Source organism: Trifolium pratense, linkage group LG4 (assembly GCF_020283565.1).
Source record: "Trifolium pratense cultivar HEN17-A07 linkage group LG4, ARS_RC_1.1, whole genome shotgun sequence".
Classification (NCBI taxonomy): Eukaryota; Viridiplantae; Streptophyta; class Magnoliopsida; order Fabales; family Fabaceae; genus Trifolium; species Trifolium pratense.
The window spans coordinates 24,516,228-24,540,203 of record NC_060062.1 but is presented as its reverse complement, the minus strand read 5'-3'; the positions used below and the strand labels follow the sequence as shown (position 1 = coordinate 24,540,203).

Sequence of the window (23,976 nt, the reverse complement as noted above, 5' to 3'; positions counted from 1 at the left end):
AGGTAAAACTTAAATGGGCCGGGTGAAAAATTAAATTGGGTCCATCCTGTTTATCTTCTTCAATCAAGGGTAACAAAGGTAGCTGCTAGACACAGGAAACAGAGGATAACAGAGAAAATATTGATGAAAAATATTTTTCAGACAAAATTAAAATTTCAAAATCGAATCAATGTAACGTGAAAGCTACAAAAAGATTCCACAGTAAAATTGATTGTGATTCTCCAATTTTGTAAATCATCACTATGACGAAAACCACAGAACAAAACGGAACGAAAAATCTTCCCCAACAATCTTCTACTTCAATTTCCAATTCCAATTCCACACAATCTTCTGGTTGTTGTTCATCTTCTTCACCACTCTCATCACCCAATATTCAATTTCAACAACAACAATGTCAAAAAGATTCTTACTTCAAAAACCTAACAATGAAATCTCAACTAAAACGTATAAGAAATCCACTTACCGATTGCACCAACACTTCTTCTCCTGTATTATTCAAAAATCTTTCCACCAATAAAGCTTCAAACCCTATCTCTTCTTCGTCACTTTCGACGCCTTCGCCGAAGAAATTTCCTACTCCCAGTAAGTTCAATTTTTAACTGTTCAATTAGTGTTTTCCAATTTTAATTACCAATTTTTCTGACTGATTTGTTTGTGGAACTTATTTTCTAAATTAGGGTTATTTCGTAACTTATTTTGGAAACTTAGATGTTGAGTTCCTTGATATTGCAATTACAAAATTTGTTTTGATAACTTGGACATGTGTTAATTTTGCTAAATTCATACTTCTTGTTCCTTTACTTCAGAGACTGTTGATCTCGAAGCTTCTGGGAATATTTCTAGAGCCTATAGCCGAAGATATTCTTCAACTAAAAGGAAGGACAAAGAGAAGGAAGTGGGCATTCATACAAGTAGCGTGCCCAGTAAAACGAAGGATAAGGATGTGGTCTTTCCTGCAAATAGGGAGCCCATTAAATTTCAACAACAATGTCAAAAAGATCCCAACTCATTCGAAAACCTAACAATGGAATCTGAACGAAAACGAAAGCTCACACACAGATCTCCATTGTCTGATTGCACCAATACTTCTGCTTCTTCTGTTCCCTCTAAATCAACCAAATACAAATCTTCCGATTCTTCCCCTGTATTCAAAAATCATTCCGCCAAGTCGTTCTCTACTATCAACCCCGTTGTCGTAAATCTTGATGACGCTGCAAACCCTAACTCTTCTCCATCAAACTTTCTCTCAACGCCTTTGCCCGAAAAATCGTCTATTCGCGGTATGTTGAATTTTTAACTGTTTGGTTAGTTTGAAGTGTTTTTCAATTTTAGTTCCCAATTTTCATGTGAATGATTTGTTTGTGGTACTTATTTAGCAGATTGGGGTTAATTTTAGTTTATCTCTAAAGTATTTTGTATAGGTAATGATTTGTGGGTTAAAATGATAAAGACATGTGATGTGTTTGGGTTGTCTTATGAGAAATGAATTTGGCCTTATATGCATGGTTAAGTGTTTTTTAGAACTTGAGAACACAATGTATACGATAAGTTGTTTAGGTTGTATAAGCACTTAAATAATCTGTTTATATAAACAGGCTGGTGGTTTGAAATAGTTGTTTTTGATATTGTGAAGATTCACGGCCAAATACAATGTAGCAGCCATGCAGTTTATGTATTTTCGACCGCGATGGTGTTATGATTACGAAGACATCGGAGACTTAGATGTCGAGTTCCTTGATATTGCATTCACACAATTTGTTTTGATAGCCTGGATATAGTTAGTGGTATTAATTTTTTATTTTTCATATTGTGTTAATCTTGTTGAATTTGTGGTTTTTGTTCTTTTCCTTCAGAGTTTATGGATCTCGAAGATTCTGAGAAGAAACCTATAGGCTACCGCCGAAGATATTCTTCAAATAAAAGGAAGGATGAAGAGAAGGAAATGGTCATTCCAACAAGTAGCGGTGTGCCCTTTAAAAGGAAGGATAAAGGAAAGGATGTGGTCAATCTTGCAAATAGTGAGCCCATTAAAATGAAAGATAAAGGGAAAGACACAGTCTTTTCAGGAAGTAGCATGTTCATGGATCAATCGAAGGAAGCTGGAAATAGCACGTCCAATAAAAGGAAGGATATAGGAGAGGAACGCGACATTCCTTCAAGTAGCACGCCCATTTTGAGTGTCTCTAATACTAGGTAATCATCCCTCTCATCAACATAGTGGTAGATAGTGTTGATATGCAAGTGGTGTAAGTTTAAGGACATGAGGAATGCTAGGAACACTCTCTAATTGGTTGAAATCAATGTGGATCTCTCACTTTGGAAATAGATCCCACATGTGTTTCACCCAATTAGAGAGTGAGTGTTAGAGAGAGTGTTGAAAAGAGTGTTACTAGCACTTTTCTTAAGGACCAATTGGTAAGGAAAAATAGGAATGGGCCGTTTCATATTTAGGAAATTGGGTATAAAAGAAAATTGCTAACCTTATGATGGACCTGATATCATAATTTTTACTAGTATCATTTAAAGGAATTCTATTGACATATTATGATGTTGTTTTGTGCTGTGAGTACTGGCTGTATTATGTGTTGTTTGTGGATCTTGATTTAACGCATGAAGCCTTTATTTTATTAGACATGTCTTCCATTCATCAAGTATGATGGGGTTCAAACTATTGAGATAAGTTATAGAGAATTGTACAAGTACATTCTAGGTATCAAGATTTATTGATTTTTTAAAAAACCTAAAATTCGACAGCCTAATGATTAGTCTTCAACTCTTCATAGTGCACTAATTCAATTCCACAGATGTAAAATTGTTTCTGCTCTGGTTTTGATGTTGAATATTAACCTTGGGCTATTGTGTGTTCCTTTTTCATAAAAATGCAGAGAGAAAACTGATGGGTTTGAACGTGCAAATCCACCCAAGGCCAAGGCATTTTCAGCCCCTTGTACAAAGGTACATAACTTTACTGTTAAGTTTCTGCATGTCTTGTGTGCATCCCAAATTCTCTGTTTTTACTGATTAGTGCAGTATAGTCTCTGAAATGATTATTAGGTGGAAGTAGAGTGTGTCATTTCCTTATACTTTTTAGCTTCATACACACTTTTTCCCCTATTTGCATACTTCTTGTTTCCAAATTACAAGTTCCATCATGTCACACTCACACTAGATATTTTGCAATTATTTGATGCTTCTTTGCTGTGAATTTTCAGAAGGATCGTGTCAAGTCTTCAAAAAATGGTGCGTTAGTAGACGTTTATCCCGACCTACAAGATTATGTCAAGGAATGGAATGTTTACTTTAAAGAGATTGATGATTTTGAAATGTTAGTGGAGGAGGTTGATTAGTGATACCTAGAAAAGTGGAAAGTTATTGATGAATTTGAACTGTCAAAAGTGGAGATTATATATTTCGATAGCCAGGAGCTTGGAGCTTCTTTTTTGTGGAAGGTTGTATAGTTGTGATATTATTGGTTTTTTTTCTTTCTTTTTCACAATGAATTACTACCTCAGTGTCACATCTCTAACAAAATAAGTAAATGTTAAGTTCTTAATAGTATTTGTAGGAGGCCACAGTGGAAGTTGAAGTTAAAATTGTGTAATACTACACATAATGAATACTTGTGCATTTCTCTTGTTTAACTTGTAAATTACTACTAGTACTAGTTCTATTTATTGAAGTTAAAATTGTGTAATACTTGCACAGAACAAACGAGGTTCTATTTTCATCCAGTGAACACTCTTCACTTCCAACTCAGAACCTTTATTTCGTCGACTATTTCTCTAGAATTCTTGATGATGTTGTTAATTTTTTTATCATTCCTCGCTTTCCCTATAAGCCATGAAGTTGTATGCAACACCATATCAAATTCCTTCCGCAATTTTTTTATTTCTAAGCCTTGCCAAGAATTTTTATTTCTAGCCTTGCCACAAATGTGACGCTACACCCCTTGTGTGCTATATGATAATGCAGCAACAGATGTAGAGTTTGTTTCAAAAATACCTTCACACCAAACACTGTCCTTTGAATCAACAGTAGTGAGAACTCCCTTTTAGATAAATTAATTTTGGAAAGAATACGGTTATGCAAAAGTTGCCAAGAGAAATGAATGATCTTAGAAGGAGTTGGACTTCCGCCAAATATTCTTAAGCTAGTAAAACATAAGTTGAATTCACTGAGAAAACACCTCCTGGAACCGGCCTCCACCGGCCAACTATCCTCAGCTAAGGACAAATTCACATCACGAATTAAATCCTCCAATTGTTCGAGGAAATCCTCCTCCCATTGGAACGAACAACCGTTTCTGACACATGAACTGACATCTTTGAGAATGATAAAAGAAAGATTGGAATAGCGTTCATGACCGCATTGAGTAACAAAATCCCACCACACAGGCTAATATGATTGTTCCCCTAAGAATCCGATCTTCTATGAAGGTGCTGTAGGAGAGGTTCCCATGTCGAGATCCTCGTAAGACTAGCTCCAACCGGAAGCCCAACATACTTAAACAGAATAGTTCCTATGTTACAATTCAGGATTGTGCAACCCATATCCATAAACTCGGCTTACACATGTAACCCCATAATCCAACTTTTTCAAAAATTAACTTTCAACATCAGATGTCATTTCAAAATCATGAAGGACAACTTTTATTGTTCAAAATTTTTGAATCGATGCCTCTTCTATACACAAATAATATACCATAAACATTTAATTTTTATTTTTGAATATTAGATAAATAATTATTTTATTTGGATTTTTTTTCTAGTCTTACGCTGAACACAGTTGTAATTTATTGTTGGACAGACCATTACACTCTAATTCTTAAGTATTGGTAAATGGTATTAGTTAGGCTTAACTACTTAAGTGATAAAGTACAAAATGACATGATTACTTTCTTAGCAAAAAAAACAAGGTGGGGCTATGAAGATTCGTTACACATTGTAGTAGTTGCTAAACTTCAAATATTCCAAAATGAGTATTTTTCTTTCTAGCATGCAAGCATGGCTTTCACTTTCTAATTCTAATAGTCAAAAGAGGAAATTATCCTAGGAAGCAATGTTTTCTACTGAATTATATTATGATGTGTAAGTGTAATATCTTAGTCCATTTAAAAGGGTGGAACAATCTTTGGCTTGAATCCGATTCACAATTGGTTAATTTACTTTTTATTTTCTCTCACATTGTTTCTTGGAAACTCCGTAATAGATGGTTCAATTGCTTGGAGTTGACTAAAACCATACATTTTAGAGTGACTTACTTTTATCGTGAATGTAATTGTTGTGCAGATAAAATGGTTGCTTTAGGTATCAATATTAATAATTTTTACTAAATAAATGGGAAAAATAGGTCATTTAAAACCTAAAAAATACTGCGGGGCTTTAAAGCCCATCTGTCTTTCAAAATTTTCATGTATAAAGCACCCTTCCAAAATTTTCATATAAATAAATAAGTAATTTCTGAGTTAAAAACACCCTTCCAAAATTTTTATAACCTCCGCTACGTTATAAAAATTTTGGTAGAGTGTTTTCAACTCGACAAAATCTCATCTTTTACACGTCCGCGTCCGCTACTTAAGTAGCGGACATAATCTTGAATAGGAATGAAAGTCTCACATTTGGAGTACAACTTTCATATATAAAGCAAAAAGTCTCACGTTTGAAGTGTCACTTTCATATATAAACCAAAAAATCTCACATTGAAGTACAACTTTCATATATAGTTAAAATATTACAAAAATTATAAAAATCTTGGTAGGGTGTGAGATCTCAACTGATTAAAAAACTAATGAATTTTTACACGTCCGGTACCTAAGCCCCGGAGAATATTCCGTGACCTAAGTAGCGGATAGGAGTAGTCTGTTAATTTTGTAAGGGGCGCCCCAGAATCAGTAGGATGACAAAAATAAAACTCAGATGAGAAACCCATTTTTCTTCTCTTCCTTATTGGAGCACAAAACAAGTAGTAGGAAGAAAATGAATAAAGATGGAACTATAGCGTGACTTCCATAAAATTAATTTAAGCAAAACGCAGAAGCTATAGAAAAATTATCTTTGACTAGGGGTTCATTTAGATAGATTTATTTTTAAACTTATGTAAAATAATTTACACAAATAAATAAACTTTTATGTATTATTCATAAATTTGTTAAGATACTTTATAAAAACACAACATATGAAGATACAATTCCAAAGTTCGACGAATTTATTTTTCTGACTCGAACTCAACTCTATTTAAGGACACAAACAATTAGGTTCCTTAGCTAATACCACATAACTGTAAAGTAAATAAATAAATTTAGATCCATAAATAATTGAAAATTATAACAATTTTTTTTTTTTTTTGATAAGCAAGATATATTATAATGGAGTACAAGGGGTACTCGAACCCTTACAATTCAAAGTCAGAAATTAAAAGCTTACCGACTAAATAAATGGAGGTTGTTATTAGAAAGATTACCGACGAGAATGGCACTACATCACAGAGGTATTCTTAATAACGCGCATGAGTTATCTTGTGTATTTTGTTTTCTTGATAATGAGAATTGCAACCATCTCTTTTTCCTTTGCCCATTTAGTAATCGAATCTGGGAAGCGATTTTTAAGTGGATAGGAAAGAGAATTCTACCGAATAATAAAGGTTGGAATCATTTTGTGCTATTTGGTGATATGGTAAAATCAAAGAAGGGTGAACGGGTTAGACATTTGATTTGGCTTGCAACTTCTTGGAACATATGGAAGCTTAGAAATAGTGTGATTTTCAAGGGAGCTCTCCCAAATGCTCTTCTTCATTTGGATGACATTAAATTCAGTTCTTGGGTTTGGTTTAGTAGTCGGTATGGCCGAAACTCTAGTTTATCATTTCAAGACTGGTGTCACGACCCTTTGGGTTGTATTCAAAATTATAACAATTTTTAATAAAAAGCCACATAAATTAAAGCGTGTCTATTAATTCAAAATCCAATATGTAAATTTAAATTTTTTTTTTCAAGTGTTATAAATAAACGAGTTAGTTCGTGAACCAAACAAGTCGAGTTATATATAGCTCAAGTTTATCTTATTTAATTAAAGAACTTAATTTTTAACTCAAGTTCAGCTCATTTATTTCATTAACCTAGTCTAACAAAACAATTGTCGAATCAAATCTCAAACTTTATTCAAGTTGACTCGATTTCATTGTCAGTCCTAATGTCAAACATCCTCTCGATATAATATAATCAATTATTTTTTGTTTATAATTTTTTTCTTTTTTATAGGACGCTACTAAAGGTTTTTTTTAATATTCTCTTAAAAATTTTTGTGGCTAATTTATTTAACATCCAATAAAAATTAGTGTGTGAGTAAAAATTACTTTGTGGATAAAAAAATATAATATATATTTGCAAAATATATTTAACTAACTTTAATTGGAGTTCGTTCAAAAAAAAACTTTAATTGGAATTGAGAAAAACAAAGTAACTAAACTCAAATAACTAAAGAGCTCTTTATAGTATAAATTGTTTGAAAGAGAATTTGAGTTCAATTTTTAAAAGATCTAAAAATCAGAAGATTGAAAAAAAAATTAAAAAAAGTAATTGGAGTTGAGAAAATCACCTACAATTACCTAAAATTTTCAAATGATAATTGGAGTTGAGAAAAACAAGTAACTAAAATCAGATAACTATTAACTAAAGAGCTCTTTCTAGTTTAAATTGTTCGAAAAAGAATCCGAATTTAATTCTTAAAAGATCTAAGAATCGGAATATTAAAAAAAATAATTGGAGTTGAGAAAATGACCAACAATTACGTAAAATTTTCAAATGACAGCTAATGGAATAAAATTAACACAAGAAAAAAATAATCAATGGGAGCCTTGACAAACTTTATCCAGAATTCAACTCGAAGACACGCTAACTTAATTATTTGTTTATTTATTTTTTACAAAGTACAAACACTACCTTAAATAAGAGACAAAAGTCACATTAGTCAAAAAAATAAATATAGTATACAAGAATTCAATAAAAAGAAATAGTATAATATACAAAAGATATCCAAATTATATTGGACATATTCCTCTTCTTAGAAATCAAAATTAGATGCAATGGACGAGTTGAATATTGATCTCATATTCTCATGTGAAAATGTCACACACCTAATCGTTAATAAATGTATAATAGAACCTCAAAGAAAAGTGTTTCCTAACTACTTGATACCTTTACTTTTGACAATTCTCCACATTCCAGTACCATTAGTCTTTGATTCAAATCATAACGTAGCAGGCAGGTTCACTTTTTATTTAATTTTTTTTTAATCAAATCAAATCAAAAGACATAGATACTTAGAGATATCTTAAATTTGAGTCACGCTGGTGCGTGTTCTTGGAAGGAGATAAATGTAATTATTTTTGTAAGTGTTCTAAAAACTCGAATGTCTTTTCCGCCTCAACAAAAAAGTGATAGATACTTAGTTCAAGAGAATATATATGCATCTCCGGTGTAAAATAGTTTACATATCGATGGTTTCTTATTGAACCATGTAGTTATTTTTTATTTTTTTGTTCAAATAACCAAGTGATTAGAATTTCACCTTTTAAAGTAAATAAGTGAAAGTATCAGAATTAAAACATCAGTCCCTACATATTACATGCAATGTTCTTACCAACTGCTATATGATCATGAAGACAATTATGCGCGTATATAATATCTTACTTTACCAAAATAAAATAAATGAAATCAATGTACCAAAAAATAAATAAATGAAATCAAACCGAGTAAACCATAGACTGATTACAACTTTGCTAAGTCTATGGTGTTAGGTTAGCAAATTAAAGGGAGAGACAAAGCACCTTGATATTTATCTTACTTTGACAAACTTGGCATTAAATTAAGTGAATTGGTCAAAAGAGCCATAGTATAAATATGTTACACTTCCTTAGTTTCCAATCACAAAACCTTCTTAATTAATTGTCTTTTAGTAATCACCTAGAGTTAATTATGGCTTCATTTTGTTCTAACATGATTGGTTTTTCCCTTTTGCTTCTTGTATTAATGGGGAATACAAATGCAACACTTTCAAAAGATTATTACTATAATTCTTGTCCAAAACTCTATGAAACTGTGAAGTGCACAGTTGAATCTGCCATAGCAAAAGAGACCCGCATGGGTGCTTCTCTTCTGCGTTTGTTCTTCCATGATTGTTTTGTTAATGTACTAATTCTCTCTCACTATATTTTTTTTGTTGTTATAATTTGATTAATATATATTGAAATAGTTGTTAATAAATGAAATAGCGTGTCCTTGTGAGCTTAAATTAGTTTGTAGGAATATTACATTTTATATGCAAATGTTGGGGTTCGAATCTTGAACACTCAACATTCATAATGAAATAGTATATTTACTAAGGACTATACAATATATTGAAAATTTTGAATTGAATAAATAAACCGATGCAGGGATGTGACGGTTCAATTTTGCTCGATGACACATCAAGCTTTACAGGAGAAAAAACTGCAATTCCCAACAAAAATTCTGCGCGTGGATTTGAAGTGATCGACCAAATCAAGTCAGCGGTGGAGGAAGTGTGCCCAGGTGTAGTCTCATGTGCTGATATCCTTGCCGTCACCGCTAGAGATTCCGTTGAGATTGTAAGAATCCACCATTTTTTTCCCTTCATAATTATCATATATTATGCATAATATCATACATAAAATATGGTCTCATATTTAAATATTTGCAAATTTATTATATATAGAAAATAATATTATTACATATATCTTATCAAATTAAATAACATGGACCACAAACATCATTTTTGTAACGTACTAAAAAAGTCAAATTTATTTATAACAGTGATCAGATGAAATATATGCTAATTAATTATATTTAAATTTTACTAGCTTGGAGGTCCAAGTTGGGATGTAAAACTTGGAAGAAGAGATGCTAGAACCACCAGTAAATCAGCTGCAAACAAAGATATCCCAGCACCCACTTCAAGCCTCAACCAACTCATCTCAAGATATAATGCCCTTGGTCTTTCCACCAAGGATTTGGTCGCATTGTCTGGTATGTAATATATATTGACTATGATCCCATACATATTCTATTCATTAAGTCAATTTCTCAATAATTGGTCATTTGGTCTTATATTTTTATAACTAAAATATATGCAAGAGAAAATGTTAATGTGAAGAGAAATTAATGATGATTATTATTATTATTATTATTAATAAAAGTAACATTAATGATTATTTTACAATAGTTGTAATATGAGAATTAAACTTCTTCTAAATATGTTTATAATCTCTCTTGGACTAGGTGGTCACACAATTGGACAAGCAAGATGCACTAACTTTAGAGATCACATATACAACGACACCGACATAGATACCTCCTTTGCTCGGACAAGGCAATCAGGGTGCCCCAAGACATCAGGGTCAGGAGACAATAACTTGGCACCCCTTGATCTCGCGACACCGACATCCTTTGACAACCATTACTTCAAGAACCTTGTTGATAGCAAGGGACTACTCCACTCTGACCAAGTACTCTTCAATGGTGGATCCGCTGATTCCATAGTGCATGAATATAGCGTAAATCCAAGCTCTTTTTTCTCTGATTTTGTCACTGCCATGATCAAGATGGGAGACATTAGTCCTCTCACCGGCTCAAATGGAGAGATAAGAAAGAATTGCAAGCGTGCGAACTAACCATTTTAAATAAAGTTGGACCAATATGTATCTTTTAATTTATTTATATTTAAGTTTGGATGGAGCATATTGTATTTTAATCTTGTATAATTTATTTTGTTTTTTGTGTTTCTTATATTGTGTTTTGTCTCGTAAATCATAATTATTTTGATAGCAATTAAGTATGAATGTTGATGGGAAAAGTTTTATATATTTAAGGATTATATATTGATTTGATGTGAAGTTTATTTGTCACTTTTTTTTTTCCTTTCATATTTAATAAAAAGGTTGTGAAGGTCTTAAAATTTTAAACAGATATGATTAATTAAATTTTTTTATTAATTCTTTGAAGGAAGCAAAAATTGCAAGTTAAGGGAGAAAGGTTCTTGACCATAAACTAACCAGTTTCGAGCACTAGAAAACCCAATTGAAAAAATAGAGATGAAAATTGAAAGAAGACTTTTAAATAGGAAAATGCTTGAGAGCACGTCAAGCACACGACAGGTGGTTACATATATTTTTACAGCATTTGTAGGAAAATGCTTGAAGACTTTTAAATTGAAATATTTTACTGTAAAACTTGCATTGACAGAATGTATATTTTACATGTTTGAAGCTTAATTATATTTTGCTGACATTTTATTTATTTTTTTAATTGGCAACTAGTGAAGATGTTGAAATGGCTGCAATTGCTCCTCCTGTGGTAGAAGTGGATGCAGATATGGGTGCTCATCCTCCGACAATACCAGTCAAGTAAAAGTTATATGGTTTACTATTTGTATACTGCCATGTTATCTTCTATGCGCACCATTTTTTTATGACAAGAAAATAAAATAAAAATTGTTCAATATTCTTTCAGAATCAACATTCATCCGGTTAAGATTCATGACTGCAAGATATTAATATTGATTTACTTTATCTTATTCATATTTTCTACAATCAAGTTATGGTCTATAATATAGCGACAAATGTTTTTTATGAGCTTTGGTGACCTCGTATGCTAATAGGCCCGTGAATTTAAATAGTCTGTTCGTTGTCAAATACAATATAACCATGTAGCTGGTGGTAATACGTACAGACATGATTAATGATATTAATTCTTACTATCCATATTGCGTTAATCTTGTTAAGTTTTTTTTTTGGTAGAATTAATCTTGTTATGCTTATGAAAAAATAAAAACCATCATTTGGTGCCCCTGAATATTAAACATGTTAGAAATAATTTAAAGCTAGGTCTAAAGAGTTAGCTATTAATAATAACTTATTTTACTGGTTTTAAATAATAAAAATTATTGACTTTGGCTCTAAAATTATTTTGAACAAATTTAACCTTCAAGAATTTGAATATTTTTCAACTGGGTAATTTTTATTTTTTTGTGTGAATATTTTTCAAACTTAAACTACATCTTAATTAAAGTGACCTTCAAACTGTGTGTTTTTAGTATTAATTGTTACTTCATATCTATAGAGAAAGAAAAAAAAAATCCAAAACTATCTATTAATTGTCATTTTTTTTTAAAACTAAAGGTATCCTTTGCGCATAACTGCAAAAACTAATCCACCGAGGTAAGTGAGATCCATTTAAGTGGTTGACTCCCAACAAATGGTTAAGAGGCTCAAATATCTACCACTTATGCCACACTATATTGGTTATTAATTTTCATTTTTTTTTGGATAGAATTAATTTTCAATATTAGTTTCACATTTTTAGGTACAAATTTAACCTTATAAACCAAATAATTTTGTTAATTGTTGTTAAACTTTTTTTTTTCTAACACTTAATCATGTTAAACTTATGCTTCTACATATTAAACCTATAATATTAGCAATAATTTATGCTATACAATCATATAAAGTCAACTCTAAAGAGTTAACTATCAATATATAATTACTTATTTTAGTGATCTTATAAAAAAATATTGATTGTGGCCGTAAATTTATTTCGGACAAATTTAACATTACTCGTAAATAAACCTACAACTTAATTAAAGAAAACTTCTAAAAGTAAATTTTTAGTGTTAATTGCCACTGCGTTTATTAAAAAAAATTCCAAAACTATCGATCATGCTTAGTTTCATATTTTTAGGTACAAATTTACCCTTAGAACAAAATTCTTTGTTCAATTTTTTTAAAAAAAATACGTCAAGAAAAATTGCAACTAAAATTAAGATATATTTAAATAATATAGATAATATAAAGTTGTCACAGACTTAAAACACAACCTATAAAACACAATTGAAAAAAATTGGATATACCAACACATATTTATATTTGTCGTCCCGTTACTTCAAATTGCACGATCATACATATTGTATGATTGTATTCAAATTTCATGATTATAAGTGAAACTATTGTATGATTGTAAATTGGTAGTTGATTCATTTGGAATTATTGTGTGAAGTGTGAATCTATGAAATGTATGATCACAAATACTTTAACAGTTGAGTGGATTAAATCAAATGAATTGAAGGAAAAAATACTTTTCAACAGAAGAAAGAAAAAAGAATTATCATTGTATAATAAGTTGTACAAATTGTATGATCATTAAATTGACAACAACAAATATACTTTTATTTAAGGAGCAAAAATGAATTGGTTCAAAAAAAAAAAAAAAGAGCAAAAATGAATATTCAAAAAACATAGAGACACAAAAACAAATTTGATCAAATATCTATCACAAATTTGTGACACTTACAAGAAACTTTTGTTTCTAGAAAGCAAAAAAAAAAAATGTATACAGTCTTTTTAGACAACTAAAGTGAATTACGCCAATCCTACCGTCTACTAATGGGGACCCAACTGAAGGAAGAATTTTACTTTATATGAATTGACTCAACATATAATTAATAACACAAAAGATCGGGATCTAAAACCTTGAAAAAAAAAACACATTCCGAAGTTTCAAATCTTCACCACCAGTCCAAATTGGGTTAGGACACTACTAGAAATCTCGACTTTAAAGATCGATTTAGTGGCCATAAAAACAAGAACACCCATAGCAGTGTTTTAAAAACTGGACCGGTCATCGAACCGGTGAGGGTACAGGGTCACTGGTTCATTGGTCGAACCACTGAGTCACTGGTCAAACTGCATGATAAACCGGATTAAACCGAGTTAAACCGATGAAATGAACCGGTCTCTATAATAAAATTATATAGTTAATAAAACTACGGCGTAGTTAATAAATAAATAATACTACATTCTTTTTATAAATAATTTACTACATCAGTACATCCTATCAACAAAAAAAAATACTTTCTATAAAAAATGTATACTACGTATAAATGTTATTGGGCCAGCCCATTTAAAAGTAAAGTAACCCTAATTTTATTATGTTTCTCTTTGTTGTTTTTCCTAGTACTCAACAACAGCCGTATTCATTGTTTTTTCTCCTTTCTCATGGCATGTGACACACCCTTCTTTCAACTTCTTCATTCTTTTGTTATTTTTTCTTGTTATTATTGTGTGCTAAAGAGATGTAAGAGAGAACCAAAACAACTTTATCATCTTCTTTTCTCTTTTAACTTCTTCATCTCCTTTTTTTCTTTTTCTTCTTTTCTTGTTGTAAATTGGATTTGGGAATAATTTGTCATATTTAGTTCTTTTACTCACCGGATCTCAATCTCTGTTTCTCTTTGTCCTTCCTACTTCTATTTTCGTTTTTTTATTCTGATTCTGCTATAATTTGAAATTTTTCTCGTTAAAAAAAAAAACACAAAACACGTAAAAAAAAATACAATCAAACCGCCGGTTTTCAAAACTGCCGGTTCACCGATTTTTTCCGATTTTTTCCGGTTTTTTCCGGTTCTGTCCGGTTTGACTGCTTATCCAATCCAGCAATCAGACCAAACCGCTGCACCTCTGGTTTCCGGTCCAACCGGTTCGACCGGCCGGTCCGGTCCGGTTTTTAAAACACTGACCCATAGCGTCGCAAAATATTTTCAATAGAGTTTGTGACCGATTTACAGAGTTTGTGACTGATTTTGCATGTGGGGTTAGGAGTTACATGAACACCAAAGATTGGCACAACTTCAAATTTTCAATAGAAAATTCATTACACTCTAAGAACAAAAAAATAATAATGGTATTGCAATCAAGTTTATAAGGAAAAAAAAAAGAAAAAATTTTTTACAAACCAAAGAAAATTTACTAAACTGTATATATTGTTTGAAGCTTAACATTTTCAATGGAGTATGAATAATTATTTTTTCAATAGTTAACGCTACACCCAATGTAGTGAAAAGAAAACTCATACTAGATCAAAAACACAATTAAGCATAAACAAATCATATATGATCTTAACTGTTGATCAGAACAGGTAGAAGGCCAGCTGGAAGTCCGTTGAGCAGGTGGTAGGCAGCAATCCGAGCAGATGATCCACGGAGGGGGGGTTGTACCTGCAGGTGCTCCGATGCCAAAGTCAGACAAGGAATAGAGAGCAAAAAAGATACTAGAGAGAAGTTAGAGAGAGAGTAATTGTGATAATGAATAGTGTTCTACCTTGCTCTCCCATGAGGGAGAGTATTTATAGCCCCCAGCTCTGGGCCAAAGGTCCTCTTAGTGGGCTGGATTAGCCAAGGCCCATTAAGAGGGACTGCCAAGATATTACCCTTAGATAGTGGGTAGAGTAGTAATTTTACCCTATCTTGGTTGAGAGGTTGTGTCATGCTGACATGGAGGTGATTGGGCAAGTCATGTGGACTTTGTGAGGGTCTAGGTGGACTAGCATTAGTCTAGTCCAGAACAGGAGCCCCCCAAGTCGTTGCTCCTAGGCATAGGAGTGATGACTTTAGATGTGTGCCCAAGTGCAAAAGGAAATTTCCTTGCAACCTCTCTTGAACAAATGTGGACGAGGAACTTGCTCGTCAAGGCCTTGCTCGTAGCAAGTATCTACAATGTTTTGCTCGAATCGATTTTTCGAGGATGTTTAATATCTTGCTCGTAAGTATGGTTACGAGGAAGTATGTGTTGCTCGTATCTCCTCCGAGGAGATGTTGCACAAGATGGAATAGTTGCTCGTTGTTATAACAACGAGATGTATTGTTGCTCGCATCGATAACGAGGAGATGATTTTCAAGAAAGAATCTTTACTTGTTGGTATGTTGCTCGTTGCTATGACGAGGAAGTTAGCAACGAGGGGGTTTTATTGCTCGTTACTGTGACGAGGAGGTTAGTAACGAGGAGGTTTTATTGCTGGGAATGCGAAAGGGCGTATTTACTGCTTTGATTTTTACGAGGGAGTGTAAGGACCATTGGATCAAAGCGTCTCTTCACTTTCCTGGCTTGATCTATATAATAGAGGAGAGTGAATTTCATTTTTACTTTTCACTCTCTCTCTTCAATTGTGAATCTCTCTGAAGTTTCAACTTACTAGTCAAATCGTTCTTCAGATTTTCTTCATATTCAAGGTAATTCTTCTAAATTTCGTTATTTAGATCTTTTTTTTGTTGTTCCTGCCCAGCTTTGGGCGTTTTTACATGAAGAATGTATGAATTTATGAACATTAGGATGAATGTGCCGGGCACCTTCTGAACTTGGTACCGGGGAGCTTTCCTCCCCTTTGAAACTCTAGGTTAGATAACTAGTGACGGGGAGCCTATTTCCCCGTTTCAAACTTTAGATAGTTTATTTAAGTGACGGGGAGCCTATCTCCCCGTTTCAAACTTTAGATAGTTTGAATATGCCGGAGAGCTTGTCTCCCTTTTTTTTTTTTTTTTTTTTTTTTTTTAACTTAGAACATTTTTTGATGAAAATTTATTGCTTAAATTTCATGCCGGGGAGCTTACCTCCCCGTCCTTAATTTAAGAATTCTCATGAAATTTGTTGTTTAAATTTCATGCCGGGGAGCTTACCTCCCCGTCTTTAACTTAGAAGTTTTGAGGAAATTTCGTTATACAGCCTTAGTGCCGGGGAGCCTACCTCCCCGTTTTTGCCTGGCTTACCCTCCTCGGTTTGATTTTGATTGCCATTTGAAAAGGGCTTTGGTCGGGGACAGCGTCCTCGTCCTATCTTGCGCCCTTTCACTTGAATTGCGGTGAAAGGGTGGATTTGGTCATCGAATTCACTTTGTTTTTACTGCATTTCAGGTTTTAAAATGTCAGAATCCGAGGAGGTTGTGGAAGCGCAGGGTGCAGAGAAGTATATGTTGGTCGACTGTATAACCGATCCTGCACTGGATTGGGTTGCTCCAGAACCCCGGGGAATAGCTTCGGCGCTTACTCCCAAGGATCCTAGGTTATATACCACTGTCGAGCAACGGAGGGCAAACGAGCCCCAACAGTGGTCGATTCGTCTACCCGGGGAGGATGAACGGGTGTGCTCGTCTTTTGACGGGCACGATTTTGCTATGTACGAGTTCGTTTTTAAGGAGATGGGGCTTAGACTGCCGTTCAGCCCTTTTGCGGCCAGTGTACTCAAAGCCTTGCAGGTGGCTCCGTCGCAGCTGCACCCTAACTCCTGGTCATTTATAATGGGGTTCGAGCGTCTCTGCGTGTACAAAGGTGTTCGTCCCAGCCTTCCCCTCTTCTTTAGGATCTTTAAAATTCAGCGCAAGCCGACGAAGGAAGTAGGACGAGCACCTCGTCAAAATTGGGTTTCGTTGAAGCATCACGAGGATGTTAAACTCTTTAAGATGTTTGTGGATTCCGTTAAGGATTTCAAGGAGAGGTACTATGTCGTCCGGCCAGAGTCTCCACCTGCCCGGGAGAGTTTAATGGAGCTGGAGGAAGATAGGGACGAGCAAGGTGTTGCTCGTAAGGATGCCAGCGGGCAAGTTATAGTTCGGGCAGTTCCTAAGTTCCCGTTAAGCTGGTCGTACACCCACTTCCAGAAGGAGCCTAAGGAATATACAACCGGGGACACAGATTTGTCTCCCGAGGACATGGCTGCCTTCGAGAGTTTGAAGGCCTTTGTGGCCGGTTTTACTCCCGGGGTCTGGACGACTCGTAAGGGAGTTACAATAAGAGATGAACACGGGGAGCCTAAGGCCTCTCCTCGTTTTATTAATACTAGGACCCTCCTCAAGTGCAAAAATGCCGGGGAGGTTAAACTGTGCTTGGGTATTGCTTCCTTTCTTTTTAACTTAGAAAAATTTATGTTATTGTTGTGTGTATTCCTCGTCCTTTACTAACGTGCTCGTCATTTATTTGCAGACGAAATGGAAACTATTGCCGAGCGCATGTTGAAGGCCAAGCAGGATGAGAAGGCGAGCAGGTCTGGCCGAGGAAAAAAGAAGATTGTTGCCAGAGCTTCCCAGGAAGTGAGGCCGGGGACCCCTTCCGTGCAGGTTATTGGGACCTCGGTTGGTGGTTCGGGCACCCCTACCTCAGCTCCCCGGCCTCCTCCAGCGAAGAGGACAAGAGAAGAAGATCCCCCGGTTGAGGAGGCGGGCATGGGTGCATGCAGCAAGTTTCCTGTTCCTCGGTGCTTTACCGTGGACAGATTTTTTGAGAAGTATCCTCCGGAGGTCTTTGAAGCTGAAAGGACTGCTATTCTCAACCAAGAGCCTGAGGTCCGTAAGCAGCAGCATGCTCGTGACATGGCTGCTGTGGTGCGAATGATCTCGAGCTCCCTAGTCCTCGGTGACGACCGGGAGTCTCTGCTCGAGCAGCTGAACGATGCTCATACTAGGCACGAGCGGGCTAAGAGTCGGATTAATCAGCTCAAGATTAATGTGGACGATCTTAAGGAGAAGCAGAAGCATTGGGCCGACCAGGTGGAGGAGCACCGTATAAGGGGAGAAGAGTTGGATGCTGCTCGGGCTGAAATTGAAAGGCTTAATGCTGCCATGGCGCCGGGCGAGAACGAACACAAGGCTGCCGAGGGGTTGACCACCCGAGCAGACTTGGTCAAGGTGATTGCTCAGCTGTCCCATGATTTTGTAGAGGGCACTGAGTACGCCTTTGAGAATGCCGTGCAGCAAATCAAGTGCCTTAATCCTGACGTGGAGTTGGTGACCCGGGGAATGCATGTGAACGGGCAGGTCAAGGATGGCCAGATTGTTATCCCGGCTGGCCTGTCCGACTCTGATGAAGAGGAGGAAGATGCTGAGGTGGTGTTCGAGCAGGGTCATGAAGACGAACAGGGTGAGGGGCACGAGCAGGAAGATAGATGCGAGGAGTAGATGTCCCCATCCTTTCTATTGTAATTTATTTTGTCTCTTTGAATTTCTGGGGCCTTTGAGCCATGATTTGTAACTTTGGAACAAGTGGGCTTTTGTCCCCGTTTGATTTTTATGACAATTCCGGGCAGGTGCCCGTTTTATTTATCTATGCTTGTTTATAACTGCTCATAACTGCTCGTCTATACCTGCTCGCATGTATGTTTACATTTTCTGCTCGCGTGTATGTTTCCTCATTTTTTAACTTAGAAAATTTTTACGAAATTTATTGCTTAAATTTCATGCCGGGGAGCTTACCTCCCCGTCTAATAACTTAGAAAATTTTTGATGAAATTTTGTTGTTTAAAATTTCAACCGGGGAGGTCTGGTCCCTACTTTTAACTTAGCCAAATTTTATGCTAATTTCTTGCTCAAAATCTGAGCCGGGGAGCTTGTCCCCATTTTAAACTTAACGAAATTTGCTGTTAAAACTTTCATGCCGGGGAGTTTACCTCCCCGTTATTGAGGTGCTCGTCTGGGCATGCTGGTATGCTTATTCGAGCAAGTTGGTGTGCTAAGTTTTGCCTGTTTATTTTTATGCCTGTTTTGTATGCTTATCATATTTTTGCATGTATGAATGCTGCGCTCGTTGTTATTTTGCCGGGGAGGTTTCCCCTGCTTGATACTGAGCATGTTTTATTGAGGGTAGTCTCATCTGTTTTGACTTAAACAGTTTAGGGAACTGTATAAGCACTTAGAGTTGTTTCTAAGTTACGCGAATACGAGCACGCTAGTGTACCTTTCTTCGCAACCTGAACCTCCCATCGCGAGCTGGGTGCTAGGTCGTGGCACGGGGACGATGGGCTCGTTTCGAGAGTTATCCTCGTCTAGCAGGAGTTCCATTTCCCTTATGGTGAATTAGTTCCCCTGCTATGGTTTTAGATGAGCACGTGTGCCATGGTGCCCTCCGTTGTTTAAGGTGCTCGATTCGTTGTGTTCTGAAGTGCGAGCAGCCTTTTTTGGTGTGGCAATAACTTAGCTGTAATATTGTTTCAATTTCTGGGCATTCCAAGGTCGAGGAAGTTTCTTTCCTCGAAGGTCCTCGAGATAGTATGCACCATTTTCTGTTTTGTCAATGACGCGGTATGGTCCTTCCCAATTGGGTGCAAGTTTGCCATCCTGGGAGTCTGCATTGCGTCTTAGGACGAGGCTGCCCACCTCGAATTCTCTTTTGATGACTTTGGTGTCATGACGGGCAGCTATTTTCTGCTTCAGGGTGGCCTCTTTTAAGGAAGCTCCCGTTCGAATTTCTTCGACGAGGTCAAGCTCCTCTCGAAGTGCTTCGTCATTTTGCTCCTCGTCTAGAGGTTGCTCAGTCCGACGAGATGGTTCCCCAATCTCTACGGGGATAACTGCCTCCGTTCCATATACCATTCGGAAGGGGGTCTCTCCAGTTGTGGAGTGTGGGGTTGTTCGATAGGCCTAGAGTACATTGTCAAGCTCTTCGACCCATTTCTTTTTGTTTTGGTCAAGTCTTCTTCGTAACCCTCTTAGGATTACTCTGTTGGCTGCTTCAGCTTGCCCGTTGGTTTGGGGGTGCTCAACCGATGTGAAGTGCTGCTTGGTGCCCAGGGCAACAAGGAATGCTTGAAAATCTTTGTCTGTAAACTGTGTTCCGTTGTCTGTGACTACCACCTGCGGTATTCCGAATCTAGCTAGCACATTTCTTTTGAAGAAGCGCAGGATTCTGAGCGACGTTATGTCGGAGAGGGGTTCGGCTTCCACCCACTTTGTGAAGTAGTCCACTGCTACTATTAAGTAACGATTTTGATAAAGTCCTTTGGTGAAAGGACCAAGTAAGTCCATGCCCCACCGGGCGAAGGGCCAGGGGGAAGACAAAGATTTTAGTTCTCGAGGGGGAGCTAAGTGCATATCCCCATGCCTTTGGCATTTGTCACATTTTTTTACGTGGTCTTTGGCGTCCTGTTGCATAGTAGGCCAATAGTACCCTGCTCGTAGAGCTTTCCTGGCCAGTGACCTTCCTCCCAGATGTTGGGCGTTAATGCCCTCATGGACTTCGCGCAGGATGTAATCTGCTGTGTCCTCGTCCACACATTTTAGGAGAGGAATGGAAAATCCTCTCCTGTATAACTTTCCATCAAGGATGACATAGGAGCAGGCTCTTCGTCTGACTATAGCTGCTTGTTTCTGGTCGTCAGGGAGAGTTCCGTGCTCGAGGAAGTTGTATACTGGAGTCATCCAGCAGTCTTTGTCGCCAATGACATTTATGTCCACAACCTTGCTTGGTTTTTCTATGCTTGGTCGAGGGAGTATCTCTTGGATGACAGATTTGTTTCCGCCCTTCCTTTTTGTACTTGCCAGCTTGGACAGGATATCTGCCCTTTTGTTATGCTCGCGGGGAACATGTAATATTTCAACAGAGTTGAACTTGGTGATCTTTTCCTTTACTAGCACTAGGTATTCAGAGAGGTTATCATTCTTGGTCTGATACTCTCCTAGCACCTGTGAGGCGACCAGTTGCGAATCTGTGTAGATTTTTATCTCCTTGGCCTGCAGGTCCTCGGCCAAACGTAGTCCAGCGAGGAATGCTTCATATTCTGCTTGGTTGTTTGAAGTTGGGAAGGATAGTGCTAGGGACACCTCGATTAGTAAGCCATTCTCATTTTCAAGAATGATACCTGCACCTGCTCCTGTGGCGCTTGATGCTCCATCCACAAAGATTGTCCATTTATCTGCTCCGTCCACTGTAGGGGAGGAGCTCGTCATCTCTGCGACGAAGTCAGCTAGGACTTGGGCTTTTAGAGCTTTTCTGCTCTCGTAACGAATGTCGAATTCTGAAAGTTCGAGGGACCATTTGAGCATCCTGCCCGCCATATCTGGTCGGCCAAGCAAAGACTTGATTGGTTGGTCTGTTCGGACCACAATTGTATGGGCCAAGAAATAATGTCTTAGTCTCCTCGCAGCATAAACTAGTGCAAGGGCTATTTTTTCAATTTGTTGGTACCTTAGTTCAGGACCCTGCAAGGCTTTACTCGTAAAGTATACTGGTTTCTGCCCTTCGTTTGTCTCACGAATAAGAGCTGCACTTACAGCCTCTGAGGCGACGGAAAGGTACAGGTATAATACCTCCTCGTCATTTGGTCGTGAGAGGACAGGTGGCTCTGATAATGCCTTTTTCAGATATTGGAGAGCTTGCTCGCATTCATCTGTCCATTCGAAGACTGCTTCTTTCTTTAGTAGTTTGAAAAAGGGAAGTGCATGTTGTGCTGATTTGGATACAAATCTGGAAAGCGATGTTAGCATTCCATTAAGAGTTTGTATGGACTTCTTATCGCTCGGAGTGGGGAGCTCGGCAAAAGCTCTGCACTTGTCAGGGTTGGCTTCAATTCCTCGCTCGATTAGGTAAAACCCCAGGAATTTTCCTGCTCGGACCCCGAAGGTGCACTTCTCTGGATTGAATCTCATGTTGTATTTCCTGGCCTGCTCGAACACCTTTCGAAGGTGCACGACATGGTCGAGTTCCTCGGGGGATTTTACGATCATGTCGTCCATGTATACCTCGAGCATGTCTCCTATTTGTCCTCGGAAGACTTTGTTCATCATTCGCTGGTATGTAGCTCCTGCATTTTTGAGACCGAAGGGCATTACGTTGTAGTAATAGTTGCCCGACTCGGTCATGAAAGCTGTTTTTTCTCTATCTGCTACTGCCATTGGAATTTGGTTATAACCTGAATAAGCATCCATAAAAGACAATAATTTAAAGCCAGAAGAATTATCAACAAGTCTATCAATGCAAGGTAAGGGATAAGAGTCTTTAGGGCAAGCCCTGTTAAGATCGGTATAGTCACAGCACATCCTCCACTTTCCATTAGATTTTTTGACTAGTACAACGTTGGACAGCCAGGTTGTACACCTGGCCTCCGAAATGAAATTTGCCTCTAAGAGGTCTTTTACACATTTTTCTGCAGCCTCCAATTTTTCAGGAGACTGCCTACGCCTACGTTGTACAATGGGAAGTGCAGTAGGATCAATAGTCAGCTGGTGACATGCTACGTTGGGGTCCAAGCCGGGCATCTCGGAAGCGTGCCAGGCGAACAGATCAGCATTTTCCTTCAAGCAGGCTTCAAGTTGCTTCCTAGCAAGTTCGGGGAGCCCAGTCCCAATCTTCACTGCCCTGCTCGGGTCTTCTCCGAAGGGCATCAGCTCGAACTCCCCGTCTGGAACTGGACGACGGTGCTCTTGGCTTGCCTCGTCGTCTTCCTTCTTCTCTTTGCGGAGCTTCTTCTCATCCTTGTTTTCCTGTTTGGAAAAGCGGCTGTCGAGGTCGATGGAGCTGATTTCTGGCAAGGGCAGGGAAGTTGTTGCCTTGGACTTCTTGGACTCGGGGAGCTGCCCGATATACTCATTTCCTTTGGAGGACGCATTGAAGACTCTCCTTGCAGCTTCAATGTCTCCATGCAGTGTCGCAACTTGGCCTTTATGAGTATAATACTTCATCTTGAGGTGGGCAGTTGAAGGGACAGCCATTAAGTCAGCAATAGCTGTCCGGCCCAGGATGCACTGGTAGAGAGAAGGGCAGTCTACTACCAGGAATTTCACTTTGATGGTTTTTGAGGTTTCTTCAGAGCCAACGGTGACTAGCAGGTCTACATAGCCCCATGGCTTAGTTGTTGCTCCATTAAATCCGGAGAGATCAGATCCAAAGTAAGGAGTGAGGTAGGTCTCATCTAGTTGCAGAGTCTTGAAAAGTTGGGAATACATGATATCACAGGAGCTTCCTTGGTCGACCAGTACCCTGCGGACGTCCATATTTGCCATGTCCACTCTGATGAGCAGGGGTATCTGGGAGTTTGCAGTTCCACCGGGCAGCTCTTCCATATAGAAGGCTAAGGGCTTTGATTGCCCTTTCGGTTTATCTAAAGTTGCGCTCAGGTTGGAGGAGCCATCTATCAATTCTTCAAATTTTCTCTTGATGGATCCCACAGTATGTTTGTCAAAACCTCCACCAGAGATAACCATAGCTTGGGCAAGTGCGTCTCATTTGTTCAGTGTGGGAGCAACATAGGTGTCGTCCAAGTAGTCAGGGATAAAGAAATCTTCAGGTCTGGAGATGGCAAGGGCAACTGGCTTGTGCCCGGATTTTTCTGGTGCAGCTTCTTCAGTGTTGCTGGTCTCAGCAGCTTCTGCCCGGGGAG

General features: G+C 37.3%; 2 protein-coding genes across 2 annotated transcripts; both read left to right on the top strand.

Moving 5' to 3' along the window:
- Window positions 1-3,696, top strand: LOC123921901 (flocculation protein FLO11-like). Its single transcript, XM_045974615.1, has 5 exons — window positions 1-582; window positions 807-1,280; window positions 1,854-2,193; window positions 2,886-2,955; window positions 3,213-3,696. The coding sequence occupies exons 1-5, from the start codon at window positions 243-245 to the stop codon at window positions 3,345-3,347; spliced, it is 1,359 nt and encodes a 452-aa protein (XP_045830571.1). The 5' UTR covers window positions 1-242; the 3' UTR covers window positions 3,348-3,696.
- A 5,035-nt stretch (window positions 3,697-8,731) lies between these two features.
- Window positions 8,732-10,905, top strand: LOC123923564 (peroxidase P7-like). The gene is made up of 4 exons (XM_045976258.1): window positions 8,732-9,184; window positions 9,430-9,621; window positions 9,874-10,039; window positions 10,292-10,905. The coding sequence occupies exons 1-4, from the start codon at window positions 8,972-8,974 to the stop codon at window positions 10,681-10,683; spliced, it is 963 nt and encodes a 320-aa protein (XP_045832214.1). The 5' UTR covers window positions 8,732-8,971; the 3' UTR covers window positions 10,684-10,905.
- The last annotated feature ends 13,071 nt before the right edge of the window (window positions 10,906-23,976 follow it).